Below are 12082 nucleotides of genomic sequence, written 5' to 3'. Positions count from 1 at the left end.
ACCATTTAGAACAGGTGTGAAGAACCTTTGGCCTGCCTGGACTACAACTCTCATCAGCCCCAGCAACACTGCCCAGTGGCCAGGGATGATGGGAATTGTAGTTCAGCAACATTTTGAAGGGCCAAAGGTTCCGCACTTCCAGATTTAGAATGACACCACTGTCCCCTAAAAACCGGAGAATGAGATAACATTCTGGGAAGACTCAAGTATGTGATTAAGGCAACTCTGCAAAGATACCAAAGGCAGCTTTGATCATTAAAAAAACAATTAGTGAGCTTGCTGGTTTATTACAGGCTTCAGCTAAGTAGCACAGGTCTTGCTACATTTTTTAACGTATGCATAGAAAATCGTATTGTTAAGCAAATATCTGTTTCAGCCAAGAGAGATGAAATGGTGACGCAATGCCTGGGACTTTGGAGTTCACAGGTCTGCAAACAAGGACACAAGCCTAAGTACATAAAGATGCAGTCACAGTAAAAGGTAGTGTAAGAGGAGATCTTGTAAGAGCTTAATAAAAGTTAATTCCTTTAACAAGCGACTAAAATCCTAGTCTCACATTTCTCTTCAAATACCTGAAGAGGACAAAGACTTGTTATCTGCTGCCCCAGAAGGCAGGGCTAGCCAGATCCGATGGGCTGAAAGTTACAGGAGGGGGAGATTCGGATCCGACATTAAGAGACGCTTCTTGAAAGTAAGTACAGTTCCAATTACGTGTGTGTGTGCGCCCTCTCCCTTTCAGATGGATATTCCAGTTTCTGAATTTCCTGAACGGAGCAAGGGATTCGGCTAGGCAAGGCCTGATCGACTGTCTCCAACTCTAACAGTTCCTCAAAGCGCTACTTGAATGTGTGGCCAGAAACTGAAAGCCACTTTGTCTGGTCCGCTCCCTCTCCCAGGAACAAAATTCCTGTCTTCTAACAACTTCCCACCGGAACTGTGCCCAACCGTTTTATTTATTTTTTAACCATTTTTCTGGGGGAGTCAGCCAAGGAACAGTAGGCCGATTCAGGCATTAGGTTCCCTAGGCTTAGAAAAACTTCCTGTTGTTTAAAAAAAGAAGAAGTTATTTTTAAATCACTTTGGAGGAGGAGTTGCTCCTTCAGAAAATTCCCTGGCAGGCCTGCTATCTGGGGGATTCCTAGACGGTCATGCCTCAGGCTGATGCCGACAAGGGTTTAAGCACTGAATTGGTGGGGAGAAGTAGGTTAATGCATGCCAGGGCTCCATTCCAGCAAGGCTGGGTGATCCTGTTTCAAGCACTGTGTTACCAGACCAAAGCGAGAGGACTTGGTAGTCCTCAGCAGGGCTATTCAAAATGTGGGCTCTTCATTACAGAGACAAACAGGATGCCCAGAACAGGGTTTTAATTGTGCTGCGTTTCACCCAAGTCTAAAAATAGCAATTAGGTTGCTATGGGAAGCTGCATTACTGCCATTGCGAAGGGTGCAGACTCTGCTTCTGCCCTCCTTAAGAAGGTATTCAATTCAGACCTTTGGCCCTCCAATGACGTTCTGAAGATGGCAGTCTGGGGTAGCAGGAGACCATCAATGGCTATTAACCTCTAACACAGGCTCCCACAGATTTTTCACATAAACTGTGCTGGATCTCTCAGGCACCTCTGATCTACTTCAATCACAGTGCCCCACATAGCTGCATCATTCTGTACAAAGACCTGGCAGACTTGGCAGCCAAGAACGGTCCATTAGGGCATTTTGTAGGTTAGGATCGCAAGAGGCATTGTCACAGGATGTGGGGTCAGGGGTCGGAGTCAGCAGTTTGGCTGAAAACGTCTGCCCAGCAAGAAGAGTTCCAAACCTATAAGCTTACCCATGCGAAGCTGAGTCACCCCCATCCATTTAACGGGGCTTACGGTACAGCCTAAAAGTCTTCATTTGCACTGAAAACCTTTGAGATGGCACAGAGAAATCTCTTTGTAAAAAGCACCATCTTTCTGCCCCATAGAATTCTGTTCCCTTTCGGAACAGAAAGCTTTTGTTTTTGTTTTAAAGGGCAATATGAATTTAGTTGTTCCTACCCAGGGGCTGCCCTACAAATGGGAAACCTGTGACCCTCCAATGTTGTTGGACTACAATGCCCATCATCCTTGACCACTGGCCATGGCGCCTTAGATTGATGAGAGCAGGCGTTCCATAACATCTTGATGGCCACAGTTTCCCACCCCTACCTTAGTCTGTTCCTTAGGGGCGTTCCCTTAGTAGTACAATGAAGATGGTCTATCTATTCCCACCTCCCAGGGCCAGCATGTACAGCATGCATTGCAAAAAGGTGCCCCAAGTCCATCCACAGAAAGGTGGCCATGGCTGCCATTCTATGCACATTCACTCGGGAGCAAATCCCACTGTGTTCGAGGAAGCTGCTTTGAGAGGCTGATCTGTATGGATGAAGCTATGTTACGTGGATAAAAATATGACAAAAGGAAAGTGGGGGAAAAAAGGAATGCTCTAGCAAGATGGGTTTAATGCTTTTTAATAGCATGGCAAAGAAACCGAGAATGCCAGTAGAAGATGACATCATGGAGAATGGAAAGCAAATACATTACTGAAGAGGAGCTGCTTAGTCCAACAACAACATATGATCTCACTCCTCTGCATTGGTTGCAAAAATCCTCTGTTTTGCCATTCTGGAAAGCTCTAGTTCACTTCTGCATTCAAAGAAAAGCTTATTTAGCTTAGCTGCTAAGATAAAAGCTCTTAGCTGGGAAGTCCCCAGGTCACTGACTGTCCCCAAGTCAGCCACTGACTTACTCTTGACTGCCCCTTCTCAATCTGCTTCTCTCCCCCCCCCCCCGCCCGCTTTGGGGATACTGTGTTGACCTACCCAGAAAGGTTGGTGATTACTGTGATGGCATGTATAACTTTGAACATATATGGGCTGGGAGACACTTCTGAAATACTCAGTATTATTCAGAAAGTTTCCCCTAGAAAGATGAATGTTGGTAGCTGTTTAGATATACAGATGTTTTAAAGAGCTGTAGCTCTGTGGCAGAAGAACTGCTTTGCATGCAAAAGGTCTCAAGTTCAATCCCCAACATCTCTAAGTAAGGCTGCAGGTGTCCCCTGTATGCAACCCTGGAGGACCAAGGGTCTGATTCTGTATAAGGCAGCTTCCTATGTTCCCACAAACTACAGAACCTTTAGACATCTCCCTTTTCTGTCCGTTTCAGCAGAGACTGACCCACTTGGTGTCTTCCAATTCTCACTCTTTTTAAGAGTCAATGAGTTTGCTACTTACAGACCTGTAATTGTAATGCCGAGTACTGCAATGTGAGGAGAGGTGTGCTTGCAAACACGCAGGGCCGCATGGCGGGCATGTACCAGGAAGTCTCTATCAGTCACAGTTCACATGGGTGTCCACAATCAGCTTTATTGTATTTACAGTTTTCATTCCTACTTGGGGACAGACCCCAGCTCAGTGACAAGAGCATATCCTTTGCCTGCAGAAGGCTCCACATTCAATGCTGGAACCTCTAGTAAAAAGGATCAAGTAGCAGGTGATGGGAAAAGACCTCAGTGATGGAGCACTTCATTCACCTGCAGAAGGCCCAGGTTTCAATTGCTGACATCTCCAGGTCGGGCTTGGAAGATTCCCTGTCTGAAACCCTGGAGAGACAATACAGAACTAGATGCACCCAATGTCTGACCCAGAATAAGGCAGCATTCTATGATCCTATGAGATGATGGAGCGCCATTGCCCATCACACTAGAAAACAGATGAACCAATAGGAAGCTCCCTAGTCACAATAATGCTTCAAGTGTGAACTGGGCCTTAGTGACTAGCTTAACTAGATGTTTGCTGCATTAAGGAACTGGGAAGGGAAATGGTCTGAGCCTTATTGCTCCAACTTTTTCCAGATGCTCCCCGCTCAATGTGCTGGAGTGAAACTCTGCTAGAGGAGGCCAAAGTAGTGCAAGGGCAGTCCACTGAAGGAAGACCATGCAGGAAAGAGTCAGGTGGGATTGGAGTACCACGGCTCCAGGTTTGGGAACAAAACCTGCCCCACTCATTTGCTTCCTGTCTGGAACCGAAGAATGAATGAAATATTTAAATCATGTTCACAAGTACTCGACAGGGAGGTGTTTCATCGCAGTGTTTTTTCAAGCATGTGATGAGAAACAGAGAAGGTTGGTGGAATCAAAATTACATAGAATTAAAAGGATCAGCAGGCAGATCGCACACAGGGCAATGAAGAGGACCTAAAAAATCAGTACCCTTAGCTTCTTGATAAAGATCTTGGTTGACAGAAGAGGGAGTTTTGCCTCAAGAACTATGTAGGAAGTCTCTCATTTAACCAAGTGGTGACCAGCTGACTCATCTGAGCCCATGATCCAGGTGAAATCCAATTAAAAGACGCCCAGCTGGTTTTTTCCCAGGGGAAAATTAGTTTCAAGTGGCTCTTGATTTCAGCCACGTCCTGCCATGAGATCATATCATAGCAGGGCCAGATTTTGTTAGCCAATAATATTCAAGGCAGCACATAAACACACAGTCCTCTGACTTGACTCCGAGATCATCCAGCAAAAGCAGCAAAGATTCTTCAGCGAAGAAAGGCTGGCTCGGAACCTGAGAAACAAGCACCCATCTCACTCATTCTAAACCATCTATTCCACAGGAGGGCATTCGGCAAGCCTGGTAGCGATAAGAGTGCCAATACCCTACTTATTTTTTTGTTGTGACATGGCCCATGTTCAAGGGAAACAGCCTGAGACATTAAAGCAGGCATCGGCCATCAGGTCAGGTTTGTAAAAATGGGAGAGAAATTGAGAAAAAGAAAACCAGGTGGGTTCTGCTCAACTGAATTCCAGCATGGAAAGTGTGCTGGAGCTTTTATATTCCTGCTTGTGAAGTTCTGTGCTGTGTTCAGCACCTTAGCCCAGAATGTTTCAGAAGCATGTGAAGTCTTTTTGCAATTTATCTAGTTTCAAAAGGAGCCATGAGCCATTGCTCACCGCGCCATGGGCTGGAACATGTCTCCTAAGTATCTTGGGCTTGCTGTAGCTCTAATAGGCAGGGGTTTCCCCACATATCCTGGTTTCTAATACTGGGAAATCTAAAGCAGAAGGTGATGGTGCAGAAGACTATAGCCTCTTCCTATTGCCCTTCTCTTAAGCCTTGGGGCTGAAGGAGCTACTTTTTCCTGATCAGTCAACTGAGCTTTCCAAATGACCAGATTCTGAGGCTTGAGATTTATTTTTCTAAAAACATTCTGGTTCTGCAGTCTGTGGCCCAGAAACCTGCTGAAATCCCTTCATCTTCCACTCTCCAGTTCATCCTAAGGAGTGCACTATAACAAAGAGAAAACATGCAAGGCACAGGAAAAACAGGGCAATCAATTTCAACTCCTGCCCCAGAAAGCTGCTATGTAGTCTGAGTAGCAGTCCCTCGTTCCTACTGCCCCCCATGACACATTAACACACTACAACCCAACAAAACACAGCTGCACTAAGGTATTCAGCCCTCCTCTGCAGCCACCAGTCAGCAGGTTTGGCACCATCAGAGATCCACTCTAAGGCAAAGAGAGGATGGTGCAATTTCTGGAGCTCTTCCCAATGCAGGACAGGTGAACAAGAAAAACTCAGGTGTGCGCTGTGTGCCTGCTCTCACTCACCAGAATAAATGTTCTCACACTCACCTTGCTCATCTCCTCTCTTTCTTCCGCATGCATCCATATTGGCTTGTGCTCGTCTGCAGGATAAAATACAAAACGGGTTAAAACAAAGCAAAACAAAACACCCTGTTGGTATTTCAAAAGGAATGCTACTCTTTCCCATGGTACAGTCGAGAAAGGAAGAAGCTTAAACTTTTGGATCAGTTTGCTTATTTTCTTTGGAGGAAATGGTTTCTGTCAGCTGGGCCATGAAAATAAATAGGTAATGCAAAGCATACTGTTGGAGAAGGACCTAGGCTCCAGTCTGCACCAGTGGTGTTCGGGGGGGGGGGCACAAGGACGGCTGCCCCAGGCACAAGCTTGTTAGGGGCACAAAATTTCAATACCTGGTGCTGCCTCAATACAGCTGTGCACTTCCGGCGCTGGGCTCCTTTGAAAATGGTTTCTACCTATAAACCAGGAAGTGACCTCTTCCAGACAACGGAATGACTCTTTTCTTATCTCCACGGCTATGATTTCCTGGGTGATGCGGACGCCGTTTGGCAGTTGAATGCGCATGCATACTCCCTCCCTCCCACTGTGTGGTCCTGGGCACGGGCAACCCACGATACACCACTGGCCTGCACACCCCCACCAAGCTCCTCCTATAGATCCCGGCTGGCCTCCTTGCTCTTTGCTGTCCGTACCATCGACAGAGCCAAATTCCTTCACATGGGCCCGGGTGAGGATCTCCTTGTAGAGGACCTCTGCTTCCTTATATTTGCCTTGTTTCAGGTAACAGGAGGCCTGGGACAGAGGACAGGAATGACAATCTTAAAAATGCAGCACAGGCAGCCACTGATCGTCATGCACGATACCCACCCCCACCCCCTTTTCACCACCCAGTGGACTCACCAAATTGTTCTTTGTTTTGGCCACATTTGGGTCGTCAGGCCCCAGGCGCGACTCATAGATCTCCAGCGCCCGGCAGTAGTAATATTCTACCTCTTCATACTTTCCCTGATTCTGGCATAGCAAAGCCAAGTTATTTAACTGTTTGGCCACATCCGGATGATCTTTGCCTAGAACCTGAAAAGGAGGCAAACAAACAGAAAAAGCTAGTTAGGAAGAAAAGAAGCAAATCTGGGAATATGGCAGGATCCTTTTACTTCGAGGGGCGGGGTTGGCCCATGGAAAGTCATTTGGAGCGTCAGCTCTGGCAGAAATAGCTCCTTCTGCATCGTATTTGACACCTGCCCCTCCCTAGGCATTGCTCTGAATCCACATGGATCCATGCTTTGCATGCAGAAGGTGCCAGTTTCCATCCCTGGCATCTCCAGGTAGGGCAGGGAAAGATGCCTGCATGAAACCCTGGAGAGATGCTGCCGGTCAGTGCAGACAATGCTAAGTTAGACAGACCATTCTAGACTGACTCAGGAAACTTCCTATCTAACACACATGCTCCCCTTTCCTGAGTAGTATTGAAAAGTGTTGCAAAACTTAACACCCTGGCCCTTTCTTCTCCGGGGGGGGGGGGGGGGAATTTACCTTTTCCCGGATTTCCAGTGCTCGCTTGCATAATGGTTCTGCCTCCTTGTATTTCCCCCTTTTGCCGTAGAGAACAGCCAAGTTATTCAGGGTTGCTGCAACCTGTAGAGAAACATAAGCAGACCTAACATTAGAGCCATGGAAGAACTAAAAGAAAGAAAGAAAGAAAGAAAGAAAGAAAGAAAGAAAGAAAGAGAAAGAAAGAAAGAAAGACCTGTCAAGCAAGATTCCTTTAAACACCACTATCTTGTAACCATCCATGGCAAAGATGGTCCAAGATTTTTACAGCAGAATGGCCTAGTTCAGGGACTAACTCGCTCACCTTACCTGTCTGGACTCCTTGTTCAGCTTTTGCAGCAAAAACAACCTCCCTTTTGAGTCATCTAGCCCTGACTTGGCACCAAACCCTTCCGAAGGGTCAGCTGACCATGTAACATGACACTCCTGCAAGTCCCCCTGGGCACATGACTGGCTTACAGCTCCCCACTGCTCAGAACTTCCTTCTCATCCAAGTCCAGGGAAACGGCTACTTACTGCAGGGTGGTCCTTGCCAAGTGTCTTCTCCCTGATGGACAGTGCATCGTTCAGAAGGTGAGCTGCCTCCTTGTATTTGTTCTGATCCCTGCAGCACAAAGTGAGGCACATATTGAGCAATACTGGAGGGACAGAGATTGTATCACACAAGACCCAGGGAGGTCCTTCCTCCTTCGCCACACAACTTTCCACAGTTAAGTTCAAAGCACTGAGCATAGGGGAGTGGGACTGTGGGGAATGGGATAACCTGATGAAAGAAACTGGAGACTGCATGGAATTCCCCGGAGACCCACTCCCCAAGGAGAAAGGGAAGAAACTACGAAAGAATCCAACAAGGGACAAGGAAGTGTGCAAGTACAAACAGGAACAAGAAAACCTGCAGAGGGGGCATAGAAGAGACCTGAGAGCCTCGGACACTAGAACACCAGATTGATGGACAGGATGTAATGGATAGAAAGGACTGACATAACCCGAAACCAGGAAGAAGGGACGTTGGATAAAATTAGAAGAGAATTTCTTTTTATATATCTTTTTATTTTTGGAATTAGTGTAATACTAATGAAATATTAGAATGTGCTGGAAAGGAATTAATTGGCTTTAGTAGAAAGGTTTGAAGGAGTTAAGTATAAATATGGTTTAAATTTTGAAATTCTATGGTTTTGAAGGTAAGATAAGGTTAAAGAAATTAACGGTAAATTGAGACAGATTGTTAAGATAAATTATTCAAATAAAAACTGAGAAGTATGGGAAGAATTTGCTGAAATAATGAATGAAGTTAGAATACAAAAAGGGAGGTGTGAGGAGGTCCAAGAAACAAGTTAATGAAAGGATGTAATTTGAATTTGTATTTTTTTTCTGTTATCTATGTTTTTTCATTCTTTTTTCTGTTTTGTTGTTATTTTCTTGGTTTTTGTATGTTCCTTTTTTTTGTATTTTTGAAAATCTGAATAAATATCATTTAAAAAACAACAACAACAAAGCACTGAGTTTCCCTGTCCAGGACAACTGTTCCGTAGTCACACAAGGGGAAAACCCGAGAAAGCCCTGTTCCTTCCAAAGTGAGCGTCTGCCGGAGTTGATAAGGTTCATTACTGAGTTATTTGAAGTTCAACAGATCACTCTCCTTCCCAGGCTGAGAGAAAAATGGCGAAAACGGGATATTTATTGGGACAGTGTGATTTTTGTAGCGTCTGTTAAAAGTTGCAAAACAATGAAGCACGGGACGGTGCAATGGAGAACTTCTGAAATAACAATGGGATACTAGGCATGATGGAGAACAGCAACACCCGGGAAAAGATAGACATAACATTTTACAAGGACAGGAAGAAACATCGCAGACAGAATAATTGCCACACACAAGAAGAACAAGGACATAGTTTGAATGCTTCACCTGTAAGTTTATAAATCATTTAATGTGTCAATACAAATGGAAGTCGTTAAAATGGCAGTTGTTGTATAAGGGATTGTTATTTTGACTGGTGTGTAATTGAAATTAGTAAGATTTTGGAATGCAGAAATAAAGTAAACCATCAATCCATCAATTCTAGCATGTGGAGGCCTGCCTAAATTATATAATTTGGGATCTGAATGATTGGTATTAATAACTGTATTATAATTTGGCATTGTTATAATGAGGCTATTATTGGATTGTTGTAATTGAAAACTAATAAAAATTATTATTTTAAAAAAAGGGAGTGTCTGCCATTCCCCTCCTCCTCTCACCTGTATACTAAGGCCAAGATGTTGAGCATCGTGGCCACATCAGGGTGGTCGTGGCCTGAAGTCTTCTCCAAGTCCTCCAGCGCCTGCTTGCAGAGGGGAACAGCCACTTCGTAGCGTCCCTGGGAAGCGTACTGGATCACCAGGTTGTGGAGTGTGCGCAGGCGTGCTGGGATCTCGTAGCCGCCTTGCTGGGCGGCTGCCGCTGCACTGCTGTGCGGATGAGGCACTGCAAACATAAGAGCGCATTAATCGAGGATAGAGGAGGCAGCTCGCAATGCCATGGGGGCTATGGCACATTCCTACTGGCTAGCACTCCGTCTCAAACCAGACACAACAGCTGCTGGAAGATAGGTCCAAAAAGGTAGCTTTATGACTCTTCCTTTCATTCATCCTCTGCATGCAGTTACCCCAGTTTGATCTGCAGAACCAGCACTTTGATAAGTGCCGTATGATGCTTGTTCTGCACTTGCAAGGAATTATACACCCAGGAACTCCCTGCCCATTGATATTATGCAGGCGCCTTTGCCATATTGTTCTTGGCGTCTGCAAAAAACCTCTTCGCTTAGGCAGCGGTTCTCAACCTGTGGGTCCCCAGATGTTGTTGGACTACAACTCCCATCATCCCTGAGCTCTGGGCTTGCTAGCTAGGGGTGATGGGAGTTGTAGTTCAACACCATCTGGGGACCCACAGGTTGAGAAAGGCTGGCTTAGGGCAAGCATACCTAGACACATGTAATTTTGACATGTGTTTTAACATGTGATTTTATTCTATTATGCGTATTTTTTTTAAAAACAACAACACTGCTGACTTTACTTGCATTTTGAAAGCTTGCTTTTAAAGACCTGATCTTAATGTAAATTTTATATCGTCTTATGCAACCACTGCTTAATGGTTTTGATGAGGAAGTGGTATGCAAATCCTGCTGGTTAAATAAATGAATAATAAAATAAGGAAGGAATGCAACCTACACCCTTGGCCCTGGTCCTCTTCCTCATTTGGAAACAAGTCATCCAAGGAATCTTTTGTGGAATCGCCTTCTTTCTCCTCCTGAGACATTGATGGGGTGGGGGAGAGAAACAAAGAAAAAGGGGGAAAGGAGAACATGAGTGTTTAATATTTCACTTAAGTAGTTAAGCTTAAGCTTAACCAAGCAAGCCCATTCAAAGGTTCTCTTCCCCAGCAAAAGAAGACGAACCCAGTTACTGTAGCTGGGGTGAGCTGTGTCTATCTCATCCACCCAGACAAATTGCTAGGTGCTCTATCAGGACCTCTTGGAAAGACCATCGCTACTAGACTTTCAAGCAGAAAGAGCTCCATGTCGAGACACAGGCGTCTTCCCCCACCCCAAAAAGTTCTGGGCACTCACCGATGGGGACACATCCTCATCGTATTTCTTCAGCTGGTTCATGAACTCCAGGTGCTTCTTCTCCTCCTCGAGCTGCGCCACCGTTTGCTCGCTGCGCTGCAGCTTCTGCTGGGTGTTTGCCAACTCGTCCCGCAGCCACTGGTTCTCCTGGCACAGCCGGCGCACCTGGGCCCGCAGCTTCTGCTTCTCAGATTCCACTGCGTTCAGGTGGTTTGACAAAGCCATCATCACCTGGCCCAAGGGAAGCAAGAAGAGACGTTCGCTGTTGCCTAACGCAGAGGTGGGAAAACCTCTGCGCTTCCTTCAGGGTAACCTTTGGGTGGTGGGGGCAGGGGGCACATAACAGTGGTAGGCGGAGCCAGAGGCAAAAGTGGGTGGAGCAATGAATGTAAATGTTACCATTGTACAGCATGCTAGTTTCTAAACACACCCACCCACCAACACATATCCCCCTCTTTGGAGGGAAGAGAGTCATTATCAGAGCTCAGGGACATATTCTAGCTAGGCAAAAACATATGGCCATGAACAGTTCAGAGGACCAGCTAAAGAGGCCTGCGGGGGCTCATTTAGGCCCCTCACAGGCCTGAGTCTCCACACCCCTGGCCTAATGCAAGAATAGTGACCCCTTGCGAGGTCCCTCTTCAATGGCAGTTTCCATGTTGCTCTATCCAAAAACCTCCTGGCTGGCCTGACTTAAGGTTCCCTGTCTCAGTAAAAAGAAAAAAACTACTACAGGAGATTCCAAGGCCTGCAGGAAGTATAAGTCAGAGCGGAAGTCAGATGACCACCTAGCCCAAGTCCTTGCCTCAAACTAAAACATGCAACGCTTGGGTTCAACAAGTTGGGATGATCATCTGTCATGGAAGCTTTGAGGTTCCTGCATACAAGGATTGGACTAGTTGTATGATTCGATGAAGTTGTGGTCTTGGGGGGGGGGAAATATGGCCCCTTAAGGAGTGCCATAAGGACCCACAGCTGCCTCCATAAGTCACCTATGGGCTGCCAAGGAGAAGCAAGGCTGCGGTTAATGAGTAGGAGGAAAGGGTGGGGGAGAGACACAAAGTTGGAACCATATAGAAGACAACTTGCCCAGCTGTATTCTGGAGTCTTCCAAGACAATGCAAAGGGTTGTGGGATAGGGGAGGACTTGAAGTCCAGCAAAATGTGGAGGGCCTGACCACCTCTTTGGGTCCCTTATTTGTCAAGGAGGAAGGGATGGGCAGTGCTGCTGGACAGAGGGCCCAGGGCAGAGGAACAACAATTCCTAATCTCCATTCCCCATCATTCATGCAGATTAGCTGAGTAC

General features: G+C 46.0%; 1 protein-coding gene and 1 long non-coding RNA gene across 8 annotated transcripts in view; both read right to left on the bottom strand.

Annotated features, from left to right (window-relative positions):
- Positions 1 to 12082, bottom strand: part of KLC4 (kinesin light chain 4) — a 65566-nt gene that overhangs the window by 25485 nt on the left and 27999 nt on the right. For all 7 annotated transcript variants that reach the window (XM_079968685.1, XM_079968682.1, XM_079968686.1 and 4 more), the window contains exons 3-10: positions 10777 to 11007; positions 10379 to 10457; positions 9410 to 9635; positions 7688 to 7775; positions 7154 to 7255; positions 6521 to 6694; positions 6313 to 6412; positions 5651 to 5703 (exon numbers count right to left, since the gene is read on the bottom strand). In XM_079968685.1, coding sequence (XP_079824811.1) covers positions 5651 to 5703; positions 6313 to 6412; positions 6521 to 6694; positions 7154 to 7255; positions 7688 to 7775; positions 9410 to 9635; positions 10379 to 10457; positions 10777 to 11007 — 1053 coding nt within the window. The remainder of the gene's footprint in view (positions 1 to 5650; positions 5704 to 6312; positions 6413 to 6520; positions 6695 to 7153; positions 7256 to 7687; positions 7776 to 9409; positions 9636 to 10378; positions 10458 to 10776; positions 11008 to 12082) is intronic.
- LOC307212125 lies at positions 4054 to 5644 on the bottom strand. The gene is made up of 2 exons (XR_013836850.1): positions 5411 to 5644; positions 4054 to 5357 (listed from the first exon to the last, which is right to left on the bottom strand). It is a non-coding gene; the product is annotated as an uncharacterized lncRNA (long non-coding RNA).

Source organism: Podarcis cretensis, assembly GCF_951804945.1.
Source record: "Podarcis cretensis genome assembly, chromosome: 3".
NCBI classification, from domain to species: domain Eukaryota; kingdom Metazoa; phylum Chordata; class Lepidosauria; order Squamata; family Lacertidae; genus Podarcis; species Podarcis cretensis.
Note: the sequence above shows the minus strand (reverse complement) of the source record. Positions and strands in the feature narration are given on the sequence as shown.